Source organism: Megalops cyprinoides, chromosome 7 (genome assembly GCF_013368585.1).
Source record: "Megalops cyprinoides isolate fMegCyp1 chromosome 7, fMegCyp1.pri, whole genome shotgun sequence".
In the NCBI taxonomy this organism is placed as follows: domain Eukaryota; kingdom Metazoa; phylum Chordata; class Actinopteri; order Elopiformes; family Megalopidae; genus Megalops; species Megalops cyprinoides.
Window position 1 is genome coordinate 34556705 of NC_050589.1, and position 25393 is coordinate 34582097.

The window sequence follows — 25393 nt, forward strand, 5'->3', positions numbered from 1 at the left end:
TAAAAGCGTGTATATATAGAGCAAAGAAAATGCATACAGTCACGGAATGTATCGAATAAGGTTTACAATTCAAATGCGTATAAATCAACATTTTGCTGACAGCCAGTAAACAAGGGGGCACATAAAAGCCAGCCAGGCAGAAAATTGAGCCGCACTTCGCAAACTCGTCAGGAGAAATAAATACATAAATAAATAAACGGGCGCACACCTCCCTGTCTGTAGGACACTCCTGGGCGCTGACTGACAGCTTTTGTACATGTGGATGTGTTCTAACTACTTAGCAGGCTTGTCTCTAGATGTCACATTCATGCGCACACAAGTCGTTCAGTGTTAATTTTAACGTGGCGAGCTGTCAGAAGAACGAATGGGCAGCACATGCATTTAACATACAGTCTTCCGTGTCCGTGACCTATTGGACAGCTAACTCTGTGCAGAAAAGACTCTGGTTTATACAGAAAAAGCAGGACACATACAGAATACAAGAGGAATTCCAGCAGTTTACTGTTTGCTGGAAACTAGGGATGCACGATATTGGATTTTTGCCGATGTTCGATATGCTGATATTTTATTTAACTTATTATTTAATTTAACTTATTTTGGCCGATACATATGTGTATGCATATATATATATATATATATATATATATATATATATATATATATATATATATATATATAGATGCCGCATAATTCAAAAATGGTCTCACTCCCCTCCTCTGCACACAACTAGCATCCTCACAGGGTGAGAAACCCAGCTAGGGGGCGGTTGAAACCATAAGGCCCTCTGTTCAAGTCCCAAAGCACGAGCTCGGTGATCGGCCATCACATTTTCTCCTTATGGAGCTGCCATATTTATTTTGAATGAGCAGAGACACAATAAAGTTACAGACAACGTTATTCACTGTCCATTGTTTTTTGTGTAAGTGTACAAACACAAACATTATGCCCTCTGTTCGAGTCCCAAAGCAGGAACTAGGCGATGCGGGCTGTCTTATTTCCCATTGCCGACTCTGCTTCCAGAGCCGCGTTATTTAAAATTTCTCTCACGCCCCCTCCAGAAGCAGAGAAAAGCCTAGCAGCACACAGCTATCATTCTCCCAGGGTGAGAAACCTAGCTAGGGGGTCGGTCGAAACCATTAGGACCTCCGTTCGAGTCCCAAAGCACAAGCTCGGCAATCGCAGGCTGTCTTGTTTCATTTCAAATCGCATTCTCTCCTTACTGAGCCGCGATATTTAAAAATGGTCTCGCGCCCCTCCAGAAGCAGAGAAAAGCTTAGCAGCACACAGTTAGAATCCTCCCAGAGTGAGAAACTTAGCTATATGTTTTACCCCTCCTCGCATTACTGGTGCCTTACAAGCTTTGCAAGTAGAAATTTTGTTATCTGTTTCAGATACTTCAAAATACTTCCTGACAAATACAGCTGACATGTTGAAGCTTGTTGCTGGTGGTCATAATAAACATTTAGTGTCATCGCGTGCACATAGTTAACGCGTCACCTTATAGGCCAGGCACGATGCCGATAATTAACTTCTTAAGTTTTTATCGGCCGATACCGATGTTGTGCCAATATCATCGTGCATCCCTACTGGAAACTGTAATAATGCAATTTCTCTAATAATGTACTGATGTAATAATGTAGTAATGCAGTAGAAGTGTGACACTGGACTTCAGCCAAAGACCAATGTTAAAAGTGGTTAAAGACTACTTGCTGTCAGCCAACAAAGATGTAGAATTAGATGGATTGGCTCTGGAATGTCCTTTCAGTGCAAACAGAGCTGACATTCTGGGCAAACAGTCTAAATGGCCTGTAGTTGTACCTGTCTGCAGTGAGGCTTAAAGAGGTTGTGAGTTTCATTAGTGTTGTGTGCAATTTTATACCATATACTGTGCAGTTTAAAGGAGAACAGTAAAAAAGGCACACACTTGCTCAGTTAATACAAATATTGGACAGTCTGAGGTCAGCAGTTCTTAAGATGTGATAATGTGCAGCACTCAGCACTGAGATAATGTATGCACAGAGGGCAGGCAATCAAAAGCAGCGGGTAGTTCACCCGCTCATTGAGCACGCAGTGGGCGTTTCATATTACATGGGTAACGAGCAGAGCTCCTCCCTCAGAACAGGCAGCCGCCCTTGCGTCCTGCTCTGAGGAAGCTCGTGCTTTCAACTAGCCCGACACATGGCTGGTAAGCGAGGCTATTTGCTACTGGGCTCCCTCCAAATGTGATGCCCTCCCACCCACCTGACCACCTCCCTCGCACAGGCCTCTGAAGGTGCAGAATGAGGACAGGAAGAATGTCTCTCATTACAGTCTTCATCGCCCAATTTATAACCATTAAAGCTGCTTTTGTTTTAAAGATAATAAACTGGAGAACTCCAGATTAAATCGATCTTATTTTGGCTAATTAGACGATGGATCAAAAGTGACAGGGAGAGCCCGGGAGCTGGGCACTGCGTATCTGCCTTTCTCTGGAGGGGGAGAGCCGTGGGCAGAGAGACGACGGCACGTTTCGGTCAAGTATGACTGAAGCAGAGCATTCTGGGGTTTTCTCACTCGGCTGAACTTCAGAGGTCTCCCAGATCATGTTGTTTTTAGCTTTTGTGAAAAGGGAAACTTGCCTTGCTAATATGACACGAGGGTGGAAATGGCCAGGGAATCGTGTGGAATCATGGAAATATCACGTCTCCACATGATGTTATTTGATCGTTTCCAAACTCTTAGGTTTTCCACATACTGCACAGGGAGAGGAGGGCAGAACAGAGGGGCCTCTTTAACTCTCAGCACTGTACTTCGGTGCTGACCCCATGGCCTCTCGCCTGTGTGTCATGCTCTTCCCTCCATCGTTACATTAGCGCCATTAACATTTGGTCACAAGGTCTGAAAACAATGCACAAATTCTAAAAAACACAAAGAATATCTGGATTTGATGACGTGAGAGTTTTACTCACAAATTCAATTATTTGGCTCACTCTGCCAGCTGCTGATCTTTTCGCCGGTTTCCATGCCCTGGCTCTCCTCACCCTGCCTAACCCCTATTTGGCACAGCCGTTCATGTGGTCACAAGGGCAGTCCTCGCCCTCTCTCCCCTCCACTTCATCCGGAGGTACAGGTCATCGTAAAAACCGTCCTTGCACCTACCTTCCCTAACTGGGCGGCAGTGTAGCATAGTGGTTAAGGAGCAGGACTCGTAACCAAAAGGTTCGATCCCCGCTGGGACACTGCTGCTGTACCCTTGGGCAAGGTACTTAACCCACAGTTGCCTCAGTAAATATCCAGCTGTATAAATGGATAACATTGTAAAGAACTGTAACCTATGTAAGTCGCTTTGGATAAAAGCGTCTGCCAAAATGAATAAATGTAAATGTAAACTTACTGCTCCATTTGCGGCGGTCCTGGGGACGCGCTCCGCTCGCAGGCTAATCGTCTCCCTCAGACTTTTCTGGCTTTCTGGAGTTTTGTGTCTGTCGTGTTCGGAATAACCGCATGCTCACAGCCGCCCCCGGTATCAGGTGCGCCGGTGACGGATGAAGGCGCCATTTGGCGTCGCTGTCGGGGGAGCACAGTCGTTGGCGTGCCAGGAGCTTGGCGCAAAGCTGCGCAGCCCGATCCCTCCGAGTCGCTCCTCTCCGAGTGGGATGCTTCCATTTCACCCACCCCCACCTGGAGAGGAGGTGTGTGTGTAGGGGGGGCAGGGGCGCGCCATACCTTTAATTAATTAGAATCCATTAGTGGAAAACATGGCCCTTATTGCGGCCCCTCACCCTCCTCGTTAGAGGGCATTCTCCTTGCCGCTCTCCCCCAATCGTGCATCGAACGCCTGCCCCTCCCCCCACCCCCCCCAGCCGGCCCAGTGGAGGGACGAGAGCATGTTGCTGAGGCGCGGGTTTAATTATTCAAAGTGGATTAAATCTTCGGTTCCAGATGCCTCGGCGTCTGTCTGCTTAATGGAGACCGAAGATGAATATTACATCCGGAGTCGAGGGGGGCAGCTCCATGACTCGCGATCTCGCCCAAGATGCACTCCCCACCCCTTTAAATGATTTAAGATTTTTGGTTATGCAACCAAAATCCCAGGTGTCTGTCATTTCCAAAAAATTCTATTCCCACAAACCCCTCGAAACTGCATTGAAACTGGCTGGTCAAGATTCTGGATTTTTTTTCAGCAGTTGTAGTAATCACTGTATAATCGCTGTATTATTACTTATTTGCACTCTTATCCAGGACAGCATTGATATCTCACATTTGACCAATTATCCATTGGAAAAGCTGCAGCAATGGAGGTACAGTACCATGTTTATGGGTACAACGCCATAGCCACAGCCAAAAAAATCAAACTTGTAACCTTCCAAGACCCGTTCATTAACCAGTAAGCCACAACCCCACCCCTGCATGGGGAACCCATCAAAGCTTGGATTATAAAATATAAATGGAAATAAGATCTGTGGGTAGCACATATAACAGAACTAACAGGAACATGATGTGAAGCAAGGACACAAAAGGACCAATCAGTGTCCGGCGAGGTGCCTCTCTGTTGTCTCGGCTGGGTGTTTTTTTTTTCTGCTTTATTTTGGGGCTGCGGAGCGGGTGCACGCTTTCCGTGAACCCTTTCATGGTTCAAAGCCCCTTTTATTTAAGGCAGGGGGTCCTCAAGGTGTTTGTTGCCTATTAAGTCCTTTCTCCTCTGCGCGATTGGGCTCTCGTCCTGCTCGACGAGGCCCGGGCCGGCTAATGAGGCGGCGGCCCAATTCCACAGCTGTTCCAGCCAAACAGTTCGGCCAAAAATAACATGAAAAGGCAGGGGTGGGGGGAGAAAGGTGCAGAGATAGAGGGGCTTTTATTGCCTCTCTCCTGGTCCCCCTCACCCCTTCCGCGCTATGACTGGCATGGCCGGAGCTGGACAGCAGTGTTTGAGGATCGCTCCTGGGCTGGAGGGAGCTCAACGCGGTGCTGTGCTCGGCTGTGTCAGCCCTCTCCTGAGTGAGGGGCGCAGCCCTGCGAGTGGGTTCAGTCAGCTTTCCCTATTCTCCCCCTGTTACTTTGGCTGAGTTTGGTATTCTGGTTGTGACACGTATGACACGCAGGGATTACAGGCACAGTAGCACACACGCCCACACATGCACACCCCCTATCCACCTGACAAACACACGCACATACACACACATGCACATACACGTGCCCCCCCCCCACCCACCCAACACACTCTCCATCACGGCTACAAATTGCATAGCAGAGGAGATAGATTGCATAGCCTGTGAATGCAGTTTTTGCTCCCAGTACACTTTCTGTCCATATACACAATGCTCAGCTCTTATGGGCTGCAGTGCTGCACTAGGTCTAGTTTGGACCAGATATATATGTCTGGTTGGATTATTTCAGTGCGTTGATGTGCATACCACCCACAACTTAAAATGAATGCTTAGTGGATTTCTGTGCAGGTAATTTCAGCACACCACTTTAATAGCAACATCGTAATGATCTAGGGCTTTGCAGTACTTTTGAACAAACTTACTCATCCTTGTTTGCCATTCAGAAATACAGCTGTCAAGCCAGTTACAGCATCTGTGTGTGTTTGTGGGTGATTGCACTTTAAAAGAGTCCTGGAAGTTTCAGCGTTCTCCATTGTCTTTTCCTCCTGCCCTGAGAATGGAAATGATGAGAAATTATTGGCTGGCCGTTTGTTAATGGCCTCCCCTCTCTCCTCGCCCTTGCTGGGCTGAGATTTAGAGTCCACTTCACCTCTGAGTGCAGCGCCAGTTAAACCTAACAGGGCTGACTTTATTTCCATCTCTCTCTTTCTCTTTCACTCCCCCTCACCTCTGTGACTTGGAGCCTGGCTTTCCTGTACAGTCATATTTTTCTTCTTTTTTTTTTTTCTTTCTTTAACATTTCACTTATTGGTTATTCAGTCAACGAATTCCTCACTGAAATGCACTTAAACCCCCAACAGCTGGCACTCTCTTTTCCTCCTCTTGCACCTGATTGGCCCCTGCATTCTGCGCTCGCGCGGCGACAGCACCTCCCCCCGGCCCCCGGCCCCACCCCGCAAGCCTGGCTATTTATAAAGAGAGACTTCTCCGGCTCTTATCTCGCGCATCGCGCCCATGCCCGTAATGGGGCCCCGGCTTGTGTTTCAAGGTGTTCTACATACCTGCGTCTGATGCTTATCAGACCGCTTCACGCGTAGCTGTTCACCCGAGATAGCGGCAAGACAAAAGTGATTAGAAGGAAAGGATAAGGACACCCTCCGATAAAAGGGGGGGAAAAAAGAATCTGCTTTGTGACTGATGGGAGAGGCGCGGCACCAAAAGGAGGCAGCGGGAGACGCTACTAGGTGCTGTAACTGTAGCACAGGGATCTCACGGAGGGCTGGGGAGTAGCCGGGCTCCGAATGTCTGTGGCCTCTGTCTCTCAGGGAGGCTTTAGAGGAAACGGTTGGCCATTGGGATTAAAGCGTTGGGGTCGCCCTGGCCAATCTACCGTGTCATATCAGAGCTAGTCTCCCTGTCATCAGGAAGAATAATGGTTGTCACATCATGTCTTTGTTTTCTTCTGTTGGTTCAGTGTGGCGGTTAATGTCTGCCTGTCGTCACCTGACCCCAGGCCTCCTGGCTGCGCCGTTAATCCATACCTGCTCCGGCTGTCTGTGGGTTTATGCCTTCACTGTGCTCCCCACCGATCCATCATAACCTGTCACTCAGCCGTCTCCCTGCGCTCACACCCTCGTTTCTCATCTGTGAGGGGGCCCTGAACCGCGCACCCCCGACTCCTGTGGGAGGTCGAATCGGCTCCTTCTTCACGAAATTTGGGTAGAACATGCTGGTATGCGGGGGGTGGGGGTGGGGGTGGGGGAGGGTACAGGTAACTTAGCAGGGCCGCGGACTCCCAACTCCAACCTCGCCCTGATTCTTCCCCATTTCAGGGGGAAGAAGAACCAGTGGCTGTAATTGCCTGCCTGGCCAGGGGGAACAAAGCCGTGGGGCGCGTTTTAACAAAACAAACAGTGGCAGTGGAGCAGAGGCGGGTGGGAGGAGGGGCCCGGAGGTGCTCCTCCAACCGAAACACTCGTGTTTATCTGTTACTGGCTCCTTCCACTCTCAGAGCGCTCATGTCACAACAAAGAGCGCTGCCTGTTTTTGTTTTTATTATTCCAGCTTTTCGCATCTTCTTGTTTGTGTTTTCAGGGCTTGCACACTATAAACATGCTTCTTGCATCCCTGTCGCTCCCCGTGAAGCATCATGTGTAAATAACTAAAACACCGACGCGCCTCGTCAGTAGCACACGGCTGCCACCCCGCCCGCTCTCACTGCCCTCTGCTCAGTGCCAGCAGCAGGGCTTGGTGGCTGCTCTCAGGGAACTTATCCGGACCACCAGCGCATACGGCCTTTTTTCTTTGTGAAAAGAATAAGAGGAAGACAGACCCTGAAAGGAATCCCCATGGTGGAGTCTCGTCTCGTTGCTTTCTGCACCAGCCAGTCAGATACTCGCCCTCAAACGCTCTGACACCTCTCAGAACTGCTAATGAAATTCTTTTCCTCTCAAAATTTTTTTTTACCCTTGTTCTCCCCCCTGCTTCGGCTGTCGTTCCTTCCATTACAGATTGTTTCTCACACGTCAAGTGAAATTGTATCGTCAATCTGAAAATAAAACCGTGAGGGTTTGTTTTCCCATGTGGGGTGGCAGCCAAAAGACTTTGTCTGAAAGAGACTTCCGGAAAGGAGGAAGTCTTTTTCGGAACTGGACTCGGGTTGCGTTTTGCTTTTTTTCTCTGAAGATCGAACACAGCAGGCTCCTGTTCAGGAGACAGAAGTGCATGACCAGACCTTCAGAACCTGTATCTGTTTGCACAGTGCTGCAAGCCTTGGTCCTGGAGCCTCTACCTCTCTCTGCCTCTAGAGATGTGACTCTCTAGCACCCCTGTTGGACACAGGGAGTATAGATCCCACCTTCAGACAGGATTGAAAAATTGTCTGCCCCGACAGAAATATCATAATGGAGAGTGTCACAGTTAAACTACTGCAGGACAGGTGTTTTGATTTGTAACAATCAGCACTTTCCCCCAGGGTCCTGGGTTTGAGCAGAACCTAGAACCCAGAGCCCGGAACCCAGGACCCAGAACACAGAAAACCACAGTATTCCTCTTTTTACACTTTTGTGTTTGGGTATGTGTGCTTTTCCATTAAGGTCCTTTGTTTGCCATGCCTTCCGTCATTAGTTTCAGACAGTTATTACACCTCAGAAATTTCAGACCCCGTCAGAAGGCTGGAGGCAGTTAATTAACTGTGGTGTTTGTAGTCTTTCCTTTTTTTTTTTTCCGTGCTCCCGTGCGCCGCGCACGCGTAAACAAAACGGCGAGTCGCGGGTGCAGCGTCTGCGCGTCTTAATCCTGCCGATCGTGCATACCGATCGCCACGCCCGGCTCCTCGAGAGCGCCGATCCGTCCGCCCGTCCGCCCGTCCGCGCGCTCTCTCGCTCAGCATTCGCCGCACGCGGGCCGCGGCGGAGTCGACATCGCTCCCTTCCATTACGGCCTCCCCCCGTTCGAACCGCAATCTCAACTCATTAACGGCGCTTTAATTTAATGCCGCTTTAACGCAAAAAACAAACCGATGAGCGGCTGAGCAAACAGGCTGGAGGGCCCTGCCGAGCTGTTAATGAGTAAACATCCAAAGTTTTCCTGGGTATTTCTCCTCCGAAAAAGTATCAATCTATATGTGTAGCCATATAATATGAGCCTGAGCTTTTCGGCAGTATGGCGTAGTGCTAGGATGTAGGCCTTGTAACCCAAAGGTTGCTGGTTGATTCCCAGGTGGCATAGCTGTTGTACCCTTAAGCATCATACTTAACCTGAACTGCTTCAGTAAACATTTGTCTGTATATATGAATGAAACATACACTATGTAAGCTGCTATGGACTTAGGTGTGTTTTTTGAGAAATTACATAATGTAATATACTTTCCACAGGGTGGGCGTCCCCCCCTGCCTTAACCCTGCATGAGGGGCTCCTTTGAGACCCGGTCTTACGTCTTTCAGTAATAAACCACAGGCTGCTTTAGAAAGGCCACTCATGGTGGAGTCGCTGTGCGTGGTATAATCCAGACAAAAGCCACACCCACGTCTCTTCTACAGCAGAGACTTCCTCTTATATTTTTCAGAATACCCACAAGCCTTTGCAAGCTGCAATTATTCTGCCTCGACCCGAAATACAAAGCTGCTCGACTGCCTCCTTTTTGTTGTAACGTGGTAAAATCCGCACCGCTGTTAAAGGCAGGGTTACGGTGCACACAGAAGGGGCGGCCAACAGAGAGGAGGCGGGCCTGACACGTGGCGATTTCCGCCGCGGACTATTCAGCGGAAGCGGCGGGGGGGGGAAAGAGTTGAGCGAGGTATCGCTAGCAGAGGGGCAACACAAGGCAATTAAAAACGGCGGCCCAGAGGAACAATGCAATGTCACGCAGCCCCGCACTCAGCTCTGTTCCAGGCTAAGGCATTTATTCTCACATGTCGAGCAGCGGCTGCAGTTGTTCCCCCTCGCCTCCACAGTGAGGTCCCCTTGTGTTGGCATGACCCGGTGGATTTTAAAGAGGAGAACGTCCTGCTGTTAGCTGCCTTACGATCGCTCATCCGTCCGCGTTTCTCAGCGACAGACAATGCAGTGACCTTCTCTGATAATGGCTTGCGGAGGGTGGTCTCTGGGACTCCGCTGACTGCTGGTTACTAAATGGAGCGTTCAGTCTAACCACAGTGGCGCTCTGTCCTTGACTTTAAGGAAGGGAATTCAAGGAAGCACTGCATTCCTTTTTTCCTTTATACGCTTCATATGAAGTTTGACAGGCACTGAATTCAGTGAAAAAATATTGAACTGGATTTAAAATTAGCGTAACTCTGGCTCAGCTCAGCACTGCAGGGACAAAGCCCCACAGTGGTTACAATGCAAAGGGACCCACTCCATCTGTCAGTCCAGTCACTTTGAGGTTACACAGACATTTCCCCCTTCTGGGTCTAAGCACACTCAACACACCCTCAAACACCTCGGCAAGCAAAGCGCGAAGAGGTGGGGAAAAGAAAGCTGTTTTCCGTTGAAGTGGCCCGTTGAGTCGGAGGGTCAGGAATGTTGGTTATATATCAGTCTGACTCAATGACAATATTTTCTCTGACCAGCGGTACCCCGTAGGCGGGAGGCGTGATGAATGTGGCTGAAGTGGCACCAACTGTCCAACGCTTTCGCCCCCTTTTATATATTTATTTATCTGTCTGTCTGCTTCTCAGTCCCCGAGTCGAGCGCTGCGGCCAAGCGCGCGGACTAGGGGGGGGGCGCGCGCGCTTTCATCCCACTGAAAATCTGCTCTCAGACTCTGGCCCAAGCCCATTGGTGTGACAATGATCGTGTGACTGCCAGATTTAAAAAAAAAAAAAAAAAAAACAAAGCATTTACACGGCAAAAAAAAAAAAAAAATATGCCGCTGCTTCGTTTCACTTCCCTCCGCTGTCTCTCAAGGCGTTGGCATGGTAACAACCGGAGCGGTCCAGAATCACTTTTGCACTTCTTGCTCACGCTATTTGTTTTCCTCAGTTGACCCTCAATTTGGCCATTCCAGAGAATGAAATAAAATACAAAAACAAGTGGAGATCACATGGATTGTGCTCGAGTGATGTGAGCACTCTCTTTCTCACACCCTGTCTTCTCCCTCCTTTTCTTCCTTTCTGTTTTTCTCTCTGTCGCTCTCTCTGTCTCACAGTTCATTTCTGAGGGAATGTACTAAAACGCTTTGTCTTCACCTAGGACTGCACAAATTGTCCTCAGTCAAGTGCGATAATAAACCCCTTCTTTGTCTGCTTCGTTGGAGTAATGTTTCTCTCTCCCTTCTTCCCTCTCTCCAGGAGTGCCCCCAGATCCTGCCCTCCACTCAGATCTACATTCCTGTGGGCGTAATGAAGCCCATCACGCTCCTGGCCCGGAACCTTCCGCAGCCCCAGTCGGGCCAAAGAAACTACGAGTGTATCTTCCACATCCAGGGGGCGGAGATCAGCGTCACCGCCCTGCGCTTCAACAGCACCAGCATCCAGTGCCAGAAGACCGTGGTGAGTGCCCGCCCCCACTCCCTGTTTCATCACCCCCTCCCTCCACCACGGAAGGTTCTAGAACCGTCCTATGTGCTATGCGTCACCGGGCTGCTGCTTTCTCTGCCATTACGGTCCAAGTTGCTGTTGGTCCCCGCCCATCAGGGCCCCAGCGTGTCCATGATCTCACCCCATGCTGGAACACAACTCGCTTTTCTATGGAAAGGCGATCAGAGCAATGGCAGGCGGGTGTGTTTTGGGGGGGGGGGGGGGTTTCTCATCCCCCCAGCTCCTGGCCCCACCCTCCTTTTGTCTTGGCGAGAGAAGCGTGTTATCTGAATCGGCCATCCCTCCCTTCCAAGGAGTGGCTTGTTTTGATGAGCCTCACCCTGCCCTGTTCTCGTACAGTGATCCCTCTCCAGTGATCGGCAGAAACTCTCTCTCTCTCTCTGACTCACTCATTCACTCACTCTCTCGCCCTCTCTCTCTCTGACTCACTCATTCACTCACTCTCTCTCTCTCTTTCACTCACTCACTCGCTCACTCACACTCTCTCTCTGACTCACTCACTCACTCTCTCTCTGACTCAATCACTCATTCACTTGCTCACTCACTCACTCTCTCTCTCTCTTTCACTCACTCGCTCACTCACTCACTTTCTCTCTGACTCACTCACTTTCTCTCTGACTCACTCACTTTCTCTCTTTCACTCACTCACACTCTCTCTCTGACTCACTCACTCACTCTCTCTCTGACTCAATCACTCATTCACTTGCTCACTCACTCACTCTCTCTCTCTCTTTCACTCACTCGCTCACTCACTCACTTTCTCTCTGACTCACTCACTTTCTCTCTTTCACTCACTCACTCTCTCTCTCTGACTCGCTCACTCACTCACTCTCTCTCTGACTCACTCACTCACTCTCTCTCTCTCTCTCTCTCTCTCTCTTTCTATCCCTCACTCCCACTCCTCTGCTGGCTCTTGTCTCCAGGAGCAGAGAAGGGGTTCTGTCTCCCACTCCCCTGGGGATGTGAGGGGGGGCAGGGGGTGGGGCGTGGGCCAGGGGTGGTGTTCCGCTTCAGTGAGCCTGAAAATGCAGAGAGGAGGCCGGGGCTGACCCTGTTTACTCTGCAGAGCGTCCGGGGTAGGAGGGCGCACTGAGGGCCGCTGATGGATCGGCTGTCCTTTGTGGAGGGGCGAGAGGTGCGGCCAGGTCCCTCGCGTGTCACAGCGCATGACGCACAGCCCCTCTGATGTGCGCACCCAGGGATCTGTCTGCTCTCTCCTTTCCAATCTGTCCACCTGTTAACTCTGTTTTTTGGGTTTATCATCCTTAGTTGTTGTTCGCTCCAGAGATGAGGCAGAAAGAAACATACGAGTCCTGGCTTCCCCCACCTTTCTTTGTTTTATTCTTGTTTGAGCCATTTTTGAAAAAGAAAACCCAAAACTGGGAACTGGGATTGTAACCAGAAGGTTGCAGGTTCAATTTCTTGGTGTGAAATAGCACCAGTAAGTATCAAGCTGTACAGATAGTTTGTAAAATAAATCGATATTAGGTATCATTAGATTAGATATTAGATAAATAGATGTCATTAGACACTCTGCGTGAAACATGGCGTTTAATAATAGTCATCACAGTTTTAATCATAATACTCACACTCATTCAGGCCTTGTAAAGCGTGTCGAATGTGCTCCCCCTCTGACAGACTGCAGGCGATTGACAGGCATTATGGGAAGTGGCTTTCTCCTTCTGCCGCAGTGGCACACCATTTGGCCTCGGTCTTTATCAATGGCAGTTACATTGTAGGGCTCTCTCTGGAAACTCAGGGCCCACAGAAGGGAGGCTCATTAAGGGCTGAGAGAGCAGAGTCCCTTCATACGAGAGAGGCCCTTTGCTGAGTGTTCACCCGCTCAGCCGTTTCAGACCTGCAGCACCAGCTCTTCTTTCTCTGTCCAAATTTAAAGGAAAGAGAACCCAGCGGTGCCGTTCCATTGTGTCCTGTTTGCCCAGCAGTCTGTGGCGGCCGCTGTCCTTAATGGCGGTGAAGCACATACTGTGGACGCGAAGCTGATATTCGCGCCACTCTGGGGAAGGGTCGCCCTGCTATGATGAGGCAGCCCTGGCTACGGGGGGGGGGGGCAACAAGGCTCTCTGTCCTGCCTCCCATGCCTGCGCCTGCCCCTGCCCCGCCCGCTCCGGCTCGCCCCTGCTCGGTTGGTCCGCCTCCAACAGCGTTTTCTGTCATGGAGGTGTAATGCAAATGCTTTTCTCATAAGGGGAGAAGAGGTGGAAGGGGCGTGCGCGTGGGCAGGGCTTCACTCGCGAATCGATTGCACAAACTGGTGGATGCTAATCCCTGTGTCAACTTCAGCACGTGGCCAGCCTGTCTCTGAGCATGTTAACTCGGCACCCCCCCACCCTTAGACTCATCAGGCAGTCTGGTAGTATCGTAGTGGTAGTATGGTAGTATCGTAGTGCGAGACTGCTCGCAGACACCGAGCAGGTCCAGCTCCCAAGCTGGACTCCCGCCCTGAGGCCAGGCGTGAGCTCGGCTCATTATGTGCAGTGCGGTGGCCTCTGTCACGTCTGCTCGCTGCAGACCTGATCTGTGGGAGCGGACCCCTTTATCATAATCTGCTCATTCCAATATCGCATTACCATTTGTTTGATATTCAGATGTGCTCATCCGGAGAAACGCGCGAGGCGTGCATTGCGCATATTACTCATTAATACAAAGCAGTCGTTACTGATAAAACTCAGGTGAAGAATAACAGCAGTGTCACACCCAAGGATCCTCTGACCTGCTGGTTGTAAGGCTGGCTGCTTAACCGCTGTGCCACAAAGAGGAAAAATGAACCTGGTTAATGACGGCAGAGAATATGCCATCCACTGGCCCCCGTGGCGTAGGGGTCAGGGGGTGGTCACTCGGAAAGGATGTGGAAGGCAGGCGCTGGGGCTTGGAGCAGTCAGCTGTGTGATTCAGTCTCCGGATCACAGACCACCAAGGCCGGGGCAGCATAAGGCATCACGGTGACAGTGCGGTTTCATCCGGCCTGAACCAGTCCCAGCATCCACGTTCGGCCCTCAATCAGATCTGTGTAATCCAGCCAACTGAATGTCAGCCTGTTCCACGCTTGTAATCTTGAAATAATTGGCGAGAGGGAATTGCTGTATATGAGAGTTGGATAAGGGGTCACAGTTACATATATCAGGGTGAGGGGTCAGGACTATGTCATTTCTCAGTGTTTGGAGAGATGGGAGGGGGGGCAGGCATGCTGCAGGTTTCCATTGAGGAGAAAGCGCAGCTCCAGCTCCAGCTGCTATCTGGGAGCAGACAAGAGGAGCAGGACGAGACGGAGCAGATAACACCTCAGCACGCTCTTCTCCGCCGTGTCCCCGCAGATAAATGGCCGGCCTCCATCTCCTCCAAAAACAACAACAACCAAAGGAGCGGGAAGGGGGGGGGGGTCTCGTTTGGAAGCTGGCCCGCAACTGTCACGGTGGCTGCTTTCTCTTCTTTTCTTTTTTTTGACCAGGAAGGAAGAGTATCAAGAGACTTTGATGGGAACCAATTAAGGCGGCCGCAGATAAAATGATGATGAATTACAGTCGGGCGCTGCTGAGACAGCCCCGTCCCAAGACCCCAGAATAAAATAGGTGGGGGTGGGGGAGGAAGGGAAAAGGTGAGGTCTTCAAATTATAGGAGAAAATGTGGACACAGCTGTTGTAGCCCCTGCTGCATTTTCTCTGGGGTGGGCAAAGCAGATTGGGGTGGCGGGGGGTGTGGGGGGTGGCGGTGTAGGGTCTGAGAAGAATAGCTAAGGAAGCAGTGGGGCCAGGCCGCTGGGCCGTGGTTATTACCCACTGCGTGAGTTTAATGGTGTTGAGCTCTCCCGCTGAGAGGCCCTCTTACCAAAGAGCCCATACGCTGGGGGACGTGTGCCGCAGAAAGAGCCAGTGCCGACACTTAACTTCTCCCTACCCGCTGTGTGATCGGTTTATTCTTCCAGGCCATTCTCACTGACTGCGTTTGTCACGCCAGAAATCAATTCTCCTGACCGGAACAGTCCATCACAGAAAAAATGGGGGTGGGGGTGCGATGACGGGGCCTTTCAGATACTTCGGGCAGAGTGGTCCGACCCGGTTGTGTGTCAGAATATGGGGGCAGGGTTGATGCAAAGCGAGGAAGCTATTTCCACCTGTGTTTGGTGCTTAGGTTTAATATCTGCCAGTTCTGCTTGTTTGTGATGAGCTTTCCATGCCTGCAACTCACCTGCTAAGCAAATTCAGTTTCTGTTTCCTAACACTTATGAACATGTAGCCTAATAAATCTGTGTAGAATGTACACGCAGCAATTGTGTCTTGTATGAACAAACATTCTAGTCCTTTGCATGTATGGAAGCAAATATTGTAAAACAACCATACATTTTGTCTTGTCAATTAACTGACCATTGCTGTGCACAGTTCGATTAATTTTAACAGAGAATGCATTCTTGTAGTGTATTTTTTTCACATGCATTACTGGAACAATCTCAATTCCTCCCATGAGCAAGTTTCAACCTAAACTTCTAGGGCAGTCGGGTGTGATGGGGGCAGGGTTCCACCGGCATTATCCATATGGGTGCGCTGGTGTCATGGTACCTAGATTTAAGCCCGGGCGCTCTTTAACATGACACTTGGTGAAAAGCCCTCTTAAAGGCGCAAGCAGTGGCATCCTGGCAGAACGGAGGCCCAGCGCAGCCCATTAAAAGCCGGGAAGCTAATGAGGGTTCACTGTATCAGGGACTATCACTCTGTCTCCCCTCCACTGACGCAGCACACAGCAAACCCAGCTAATTAGACACGTTATGTACGTCTCCTCTCTTAAGAGAGAGCGAGGGAAAAAAAAAAGAGAGCAGCTCATTTTGATGGTGGAGACATACATCACGTTTTAATTAAACAGGTCTCTGCGGGCCGTAGCTATAGAATTCACAGAGCAGGCTGGCTAAGTCTCCCCCTCCTATCCGCGTCAGAGCCAGAGTCCAGCCCCGCCTCTCTGACATCACCAGCGGATGACATCACAGCAGAGGAATGTGTTTAGTGTCAGAGGAGTGGGGCTGAAGAGTTTTAGAAGAGGAGGTCAGGGAGGGGAACGGCATGCCACCACGCCTGCCACTGGCTCCATGACTCCACGCGCTCCCATGACCTCATCCCTCTCTCCTCTCCTCTTTCCTCCCCCTCTCTCCTCATCCACACCCTGACAGTCAATGTGGCTCCCAGTGCTGGCTCTCCATCCTGGCTAAACAAGAGTAAATTCAGAATATCTCTATCTGAGTGACAGCCCCCCCCACAAACTCACACACAGACAACTGCCTGTGGAAAAAAGAAAACTCACGTCAAGTTTATGCAAATTTTCCCTGTGGTTCGCACTCTAATTAGCTGTATCACGAACAAAGTTGGAAGACGACAAGTTGTCAGACAAGGGGGTAGGACAAAGGTGAAATACCTCTCTGACTTCACAGTAGTCACGAGGTCTCCCTTTAAGAAGATATTAGCACTGAGAGAGTTGTGCAGTCTGAGAAAACCGGAGGGCTTATTATTGTTTGTGTGTTTTTTAAATCACCAGATAGCAAGCCATAATCTGTCTGCTTGCATTAAGTGACTGAGTCCTCTTAAAACCCCTTTGAATTTATGTAATCCAATGTGTCCATTCAGTGTATGCATATGAGGATTTGTGTGTGTGTGTGTGCGTGTGCGTGTGCGTGTGCGCGTGCGCGTGCGCGTGTGCGTGTGTGTAAGTGCGTGTGCTCGTACATGCACACGATTGTGTATGCATGTTGTGTACGTGTATGTGGACATGCATGCGTTTGTGTGTATGTGACTGTCTTCTAATCAGTAGGTTCTCATCACAGGCAGGGAGCTACTGTTGTTCCCCTGTGCAAATATGCAGCTGTATTAATGGAGAAGTGAGAAGTCACAGCGGATAAAGGCATCCGCTTAACACAGTAATGAATAAACCATGTGTGTACGATGCGGTGCACTGCTCTCCGTAAGCACAGTGAAGCACTACCCAGCAGGAGCGGTAACACACACACACACACACACATACACCAGCAGCCCTTGTTTTCTTTGTCTGGTTATTTAAAATTGCTAGTTCTCCGTATCTGTATCTGTATCTGTATCTGTGATGGTTTCAAGTACAATTAGAGTGAGCACTGAAGGCTAAGTTACACAGAAGAGGAGTGCATTCTGCCGTAAGATGAGGATCGCAAAAGCATCACCAAACACCATCGTGCAGCCTACGCATGTACTAGCTACTGTTTGCCAGCGAAGGGACAACAGCTTTCAAAAGCAGTGTACGTGTTAATGGACTTTCTGCCGTGTTTTCAAAGATGATGCAGAGGCCAGCCACAGCCCTACTCTCAGGCTCTAACACGTGAAAGACGGCGTGTTATTGGATGTGTCGGCTCATGTTTAGCAGGGACTGTAGCGGAGCGCCCTCCCTCTGCACGCGTGTTAGGCACCAAGGCAGCGCTTGCAGGCGGTCCTGGTCGTCGGCGGCGGAGAGCGGTAAGCGGGACCGGCGACGGGTGGTGCGGGAAGGCTAGCCCCGGGCGGCGCTCTATTTTTAACCACACGCTCAGGTATTCCTTCAAAATGACTAATGATCTGCGCGTGACCCGCGCCGAGAAGCGTTCGTCCCCACCCCCCCCGGCTCCAGTCCTCTCCGTTTCCCCCCCGGAATGGCAGCTGGCCTGTTTTGTTAACATCGACACTTTTCGGCTGAGCGCCGGCCCCGTCTCTTTTGCTTGGCTCGTGTTTTTTTACTACTTTCACTGTTCGCCCTTGATCTATAGGGCTGTCACAGGGAGAGGGGGAGGGATGGGAAGAGGAATCTGGTACATGCGTTCCTTTTCGGGGCTTCATTAATCCTGGTGCCCTGCAGTTGTTCATACGGCACGTCGCAGGGAGGAAACGGTTTGCGTAGCGTCCGCACCGCTGCTTGCCTGGGCTGTGTCGAGGGTCTCACCAGTGCGCTCCGTAAAAAGACAGGGCCATGGTGTTTGCTATTCCTTTCCTTCTCTCCTCTCTCATTCACAAGCTTCTGTAGTTTCCATGTTCTCCCATATTCTCTGTCTGGTTTTACCATTCTTCTCATTCTCTCTCTCGCTCTCGCTCTCTCTCTCTCACACACACACGCACTCACGCACTCACGCACGCACTCACGCTCTCTCTCTCTCTCTCTCTCTCTCTCTCTCTCGCTCTCGCTCTCGCTCTCGCTCTCTCTCTCTCTCTCACACACACACACACACACACACACACACACACACACACACACACACACACACTCACGCACTCCGGCACTCACTCACTCACTCACTCACTCTCTCTCTCTCTCTCTCTCTCTCTCTCTCTCTCGCTCTCGCTCTCTCTCTCTCTCTCACACACACACACACACACACACACACACTCACGCACTCCGGCACTCACTCACTCACTCTCTCTCTCTCTCTCTATCTCTCTCTCTCTCTCTCTCGCTGTTTGTCTCATTTGCTCTGTAATAGTTCCATCTCTCATTCTCTCTCTCTTGTGACACGGATTCGAATCCGCTTCTCCCGTTTAAATTGCATCCCCGAGCAGAGCCCAGAGGACACTTGCAGTTTCGTCAAACGCGGTGCCGCTGGACATTCCCACTCCGGCAATTAGCGCCGCGAGTTGCATTAAACTGGCGCGGCCGCGGAGATGGGCACAGCGGAGACGTGGCCGCAGTGCGTGAAGCCACACGTGGTTCGGCCAGCCAGCGCGAGCGGGGCCTCTCGCGCGGGGGGGGGGGGGGGGGGGGGGGGGGGGAAGAGGCGAAGTGTCCCGGGGGGCCCGTCGCTCCTACGCCATGCCATCTCAGATCCCCAGCGGCGTTATCGGCAAGGCGAGGAAACACATTCCGTCAGTAGGAATTAGCTTCCAATGGAAGTGTCACCAGCCATTACACCTCCTCCGCCACGGCACAGCGACGCGTTGTCAGCGGCAACCGATTTCTGCCTGGACACTTGTTCCGCACGTCAGCAGAGGGAAAGCAGTTGGCCGATCCCACGGATGAGCGGATATTAACATTCCGCCACCTCTATGTTAGTAGTTAGCGTGCTGTCATTTGCGTGCATATATGGTGAGGACAATCCATTTTATTTACCAATCTGTGGGGAGGCAGCAGATAGCTGCTCTGTTCCTTAGTGAGACAGACTGGTAGCTACCTTTACATTTACATTTAGTCATATGGCAGAAGTCCTTATTCAGACAAATGTACAAAGTAGATACATAAATTCATACGGTAAGGCCACATGAACCACAGTAGATACAGAAAAGGACAGGCCAGTATGTGTCAGTGCAACGCACACTGTTAGAGTAACCAGTGCCACACTGAAAATGCCACAGTAATCAAATCCAAGATGGCTGTGTCCTTTTATACACTGGGGATGTATCCTTTGGGTTTTCAGACCAGCTCTCCATACTTCGCAGTTAACACCATCAAATGAGATAAAGATGGACTCTGTAAGGAGATGATAGGAGGAGAAATATAATGATGCAGCGTGAGAAGAAGGAGATATTTTTAATTAGGTCGGGGGCATGTATTCACTCACCTTTCGGTTGGTTTTCTCTCAGCCTCATGGGTGTAGAGAGTGTGTACAGATGATTAATTATCTGAAGCCACATCTAACACAGACCGGGACAGGATAACGAGCATAATTATTAATCTTCCAAGGTAGGAATGGAATATTATATTTCGCCGGCAGCCAGCATCTGCAAGTGAATCGCTCCGTTCGGTTCTTCCTCCACTTCTTGCTCTGAGGCCATTACCTCTTCAACAGGCAGACTGTCTACAGTAATGTAACATGGATGATTTTAATGTTGTTGTATATTTGCGTATTAGATGCTCTTGCCCATGTGACTTCATTCTCACATTGTGTGCGCTATCCATCCATGCGGCTGGATATTTAGCTGGCGTTCCGTGTTATGCTTGCTGAAGTGTACAAGTTCAGTGCCCAGCCCAGGGTTTGCATTAACAGTTCTCCTTACCACACTGCTGCCAGTATCTGGACAAATCAAGAGATGGCAGTCAAATGCCCCTGCCCTTCCTCTAAAAAAAAGATGGATAATGTCTTTTGTATGGGGTAGATTGCATGTGGGGGTGGGCGTTGGGGGGAAGGATTTGGTTACACGTGTCAGACGACCTAATGCACTTTCACGGCAGGGCAGCCATGTTTAGAGTAACGGGTTGGCCAGAGGGAGCTCTGGGGACTGGAGCCGAGCTGGAGCCGAGCTGGAGCCGAGCTGGAGCCGAGCTGGAGCCGCGACGCGTGTGCGTGTGGGCGTGTGCATGGTGGGCGCACGCCTCCAGCCCCGGATTAGTTACCGAGCCAGGCAGAGACGGGGGGCCGGCCGCGAAGCCGCGGGCCTGTCTGCTAATAAATGTTAGGACAGCTCCAGGCTGGGTGCCGAGGGAGGAGACGCCCGGGCCCAAATGAGACATGTCAGAGAACAAATTGAAAATGCCAATTTCACTTTGCTCCTCGGCGTGGCTCTTCACGCCTAAGTTCTGCCACTTATTTCATGTGTAAATTAATGGCCTCCACTCGGTAATTTGGAATTGCCAGACGTCTCTCTCCTTCTGTCTTCTCCCTCTCTCTGCACTCTCCTTTTTACCCATCTTGCTGGGTCTTATGATACACTGAGCAGATATTGCTGTAGTGTGTCCCATCTGAGACACCATACCTGTGGTTTCCTCTGCACTGAAATCCACTTCTCATGCTAAAATGTGACTGTGCATGTGTGGATGTAAGTGTCTGCTTCCCACTGCCCTCTTCCTGTTTATTGCTGAATGTGGGCAGCTGTGGGGGGAGGCTGGCGTCGTGTTTTCATACCTCCAGTCTGGTCAGAAGGAGCTGTTTAGTGGCTGTCTTTAATTGGACATCATGCACTTGCAGTTAATTGCACTAGCTGACAGTTTTCATTAGACTCGGTGTTGTGGGCATTGAGGTGTTGTCTTTCCTGGCACAGCCACGGGCCTGTCAAGAAGGGGAGGGGGAGCAGGGGTGGGGGGGAGGCTAGATGTGCTGTCTATGCTAGTCTGTGCCTATCCATCCAGACTTATCAGTGTTCACCACAGGGGAGCCTGAAAGCATACCGGAGCCATGCTATTCTTCATTACTGTTGGTGTGTGTGTATGTGCACATACATACATGTGTTTGACAACATGTGGCTATCGCTAGAGCTGCACGCTGACTCTCTATCATACAGCAATTACATGCAATCCAGGTACTAATAAAGGCTCTATGTTCATATCAGAAATTAATTTCAAGTTATCATTGAGGTCCTCCACTTCTAAGAATCCAAGTGGTTTGGTTTGTATGAGTTATTGTGTTCCATGTCCTCACTTCATACGATCTGAGTGGCTCATTGTGTTTATTGAGCCCACTACATCAGCCAATCAACAGTGATAAACGCAAGCGAATCTGCATAATGTATGCACAGCTTGTTTAGAAAACAATGACACTTGATGGGGTGCATTCTGACCAGTTTCTGACCTGTGACTTTAATCTCTGTTTGCCTCACCTGCCTGATAATCTCACCGGAGCATGCATGATTTGTCTCTTGCAGTACGACTATGAGGGCAACGACATCAGTGACCTGCCCGTGGACCTGTCGGTGGTGTGGAACGGAAACTTTGTCATCGACAACCCTCACAATATCCAAGGTAATCCTTTGCCTCTTCTTTTGTCCCCACCTCTTCCTCTCTATGTCCCATCCCCAATCCCTATGCCCAGACACAGGAAGCAGCTTGTGTAGTTGTGCATGTTGTCCATGGTACAGAAGTAGTCCCCCACACAGGATTTGCAACCTGCAATCCTCTGGTTACATGTTCAATTATCCAACTACTGCTCTGCACACACAGAAAAAAACTGTGAGAAAAATTGGCTAAATCCAAAGAGGATTCATTGCAGGACAGCATCAACATGCAGCGATGAAATAAGTAACCGAAACCAAAAGCTATTTGTATGTCCGGTCGCAGAACAGCTTTACCGTCCTCCTCCCTCCGACACGCAGGAAGTCTTTCAGCTAGTCAGGAGGAAGCGGAGGGAGCCGCGTCCCTCTGCTGCGTGACCCTGGAAGTGAATTAAAGCCGGTTCACGTATGGCTTGCCGGTTTGTTCCGCTTACCTGGCTTCAGCGGTGCTTATCTCATTTACTCTGCGCGCGGTTCCTTCCACGTGGCGTGGAACAAGCCGCCAGATCAGAGGCCTTTCAGAAACGCGAGCACCAGGAAACGGCTCGCGCGTTCAGGCCTATTAGTGCCGCGGGTCTGAGTGAACGCCATTTTGTTTTCCCCGTTTCCAAGCCGCTGGGATGGCTCTAGGGCCTTTTTGGTACGGGTTTGAATGCGCGTCAGATCCCATTGGGTGAGAGGTGTGGCAGGTGGAGGCTGCAGTCTGCCTTCACCTGGAAACTGAGCGCATTCATACAAATCTGCCAGTTCATTAAGGTAAAGTGCATTTCAGTCCATCAAAGCCCTCCCAGGTTAATCACACTATTATAACAATGTGATCAATGTAATGTAATCAAAACCACCAGGTCACCTCTAGACATGAAGTCATTTTGATAGAATACTAGTCATTTTTATATACATATCGCCCTTTTGCTTACAGTGTCTTGTAGGTTTTGATTGAATGACACGTTAGTGGTAAAATCATCCCGGAAGAGACCACCAAAGACACAGCCAGTGGCATAGGGGCCATACCTAGAAGGGCTATAGAGCTCTAAGTGGAGATGGCATGATGTTACCACTGTCCTCCACCTCCTTGTGGAAAGGCAGTTGGGTAGGCATTGAGTTGATTTAGCTTCATAGCTCCATATCGTGCCAATGAGCTTCTCAGTTCATAGTATTGTAAAGGCCGTGGGTGCAGAGAAGGACTGCATTGAAAGGGTTTACTTGTGCTGTGTAATATGAGTGAAGTAAGTGGATCAGTGTCCCGCACCTATAATTGTATGGAGAGAATTTATCATGTAAACCTTGTGCCGTGGATCAGAGTTACATCCTAGATGGGACAGTGCTGTTATACCTCTGATTGCTCAGAGTTACAAAAGCCGTAAGTTGCCATGGATAAGGGCTTCTGCTTAATAAAAAAAATCAGTGCAAAACTAACAGTGGATCAGCCAGGCCACCGTACACACACAGCATAGAACTTGTTGTTCGCTGACCACTGCATTGTCTGTGGCCGCCAGCCATCCTGGCATGAGTGTCTGTCTGAGCGCTGCCGCGACCGACACCCCCGCCACCCCCGCCACCCCTCCAGCGCAGCAGAAAGGACAGCGAGCGAGAAGTCACAGCACAAAAGGCCACGATGAATAATTGCGCCTAACATCGTGCGAACTCATTAAGACTCCTGATTAATTGCAGCTGCAGGGAGGGCGCGTCGGAGAGCCCGCGCGGGTATAGATGGAGGGAACGACCCGAAAGTCGTCACCAAAGCCTCCCCCCGGTCAGAGAGGGGTCCGGTCAGCGAGTCACTCCTCTGGGTCTGTGACTCAGGATGGAGCAGTGTGAAAGTCAGTGTCCTCATAAACGCAGCGAGTGTCGGTACGCAGTTTGTTTTCTAAGCTAGTCAGGCTTCGGTTCGCTCAGTTGTTGGCTTACCCTCTCTGTTGCTTGTTTCTCTCTCTCTCACACACACATTCCCTTTCTTTTGTGCCGCTCTCATCCTTTCTCTCATTCCCTCCCTCTCTCCCTTCCCACATCTGTCATGCTCTTCCTTTCTTCCTCTGTTACTTTCTCTTGTTCCTTTCCCCCTCACAGTCAATCCTCTCTGTTACACTGCGCCCCATCTCTCTCTATCCCTCTCTCTCTCTCTCTCTCCCCCTCTCTCCCTCTCTCTTTCTCCTTCTCTCCCTCTCTCCCCCCCTTGAAATCTTCCTGAATTATCCATCTTTGCCTTCTAGCCTAAAGAGAGCTGTGCATGGGTGTAACGGGGAAATGTTAATGTAATTAAATCATTAATTTAGTTCAGTTTAATTAGCACAGGGTTACTTTTAAGCCTCACTGTGACAAATCAGATTAGCGGCGGGCCGTGGCGGATGAGTGTTCCATCTCCTTTGAAGTCCCGCGGATGTCCTGAGTGCCGCTCTGTCGCGCTCGCCGCGCACGCAACGCCACGGGGGGCTCTCTGAGCTCCTCTCCGCTCTCCCAAAAAGATTACGCGTCTAACAGCTTTTTCAGCGGCGGCCCCACTTTGTGCTCAGACTGTGGGTATTGTGTACACCGTGGTGTCTCCTTTAAGAAGAAGCAAGGGGTCGTGTTTGTGTTGGGTTTTACTTCGCATTTGATACCCCAGGCTCCTCTTGCAGTGTCATCAGTGGAGTGGCAGTGGACTCCCTGTGTATGGTGGTGGCATTATTTGTGGGTTTCATACATTATACATTTCATACATTTCATACATACATTTCATGCATCCAGAAGCGGTTGAGTTTTTCTTGTCCTGCTACTCTTCATCTCTCTTTCAGTCTGTCTGTCTGAGGTGTCTCTGTGATTCGGCCCTCACCCTCTAACCATCTCTCTCTCTCTCTCTCCGTCTCTCTCCATCTCCCCCCCCTCTGAGGTGTTTCTGTGATTGGGCCTTCACCTTTTCGACCTTCTCTCTCTTGCAGCTCACCTGTATAAGTGCTACGCCCTGCGGGACAGCTGTGGGATGTGTCTGAAGGCCGACCCGAGGTTCGAGTGCGGCTGGTGCGTGCAGGAGAAGAAGTGCTCTCTGCGGCAGGAGTGCGCCCCGCCCGAGAGCAGCTGGATGCACGCCAGCGCCGGGAACAGCCGCTGCACACACCCCAAAATCACCAAGGTGAGGAGCTGTGAAGCGGGGCGGGGGAGGGGGGGATGAAGGAACAGCCACTGCACACTCCCCAAAATCACCAAGGTGAGGAGCTGCGGGGCAGGGGAGGGGGGGTGGGGTGGAAGAACCATCATTGCATACTCTGCAAAAACGCCAAGGTGAGGAGCTGCGGAGCCAGGCAGGGTGGGAGGGAGAAGGAACAGCTGCTGCACACACCCCAAAATCACCAAGGTGAGGAGGGACCCGAGGGGGCACGTCGCTGCCACCCCCAAATCACCAAGCTGAGGCACTCATGGATTAGTGAGTTAGGGCCTCCCCAAAAACCGCTAGATTGAGGTGCTGAGGGAGGATTGGACCAGGATGAGAGAGAAATGCCCAGACAGGTGACACTGAGAGGAGGCAGCAGAAGGGAGCGGAATTCAAGGTGAAAGAGATTCAACAGTAAGAGGAGAGAGAGAGAGAGAGAGGCTCAGCAGG

At 50.5% G+C, this 25393-nt stretch overlaps 1 protein-coding gene across 1 annotated transcript in view; it reads left to right on the plus strand.

Annotated features, from left to right (window-relative positions):
• Positions 1-25393, plus strand: part of LOC118780137 (plexin-A1-like) — a 186703-nt gene that overhangs the window by 119714 nt on the left and 41596 nt on the right. Inside the window, exons 10-12 of the mRNA XM_036532463.1 lie at positions 10880-11080; positions 21694-21790; positions 24735-24925. Coding sequence (XP_036388356.1) covers positions 10880-11080; positions 21694-21790; positions 24735-24925 — 489 coding nt within the window. The remainder of the gene's footprint in view (positions 1-10879; positions 11081-21693; positions 21791-24734; positions 24926-25393) is intronic.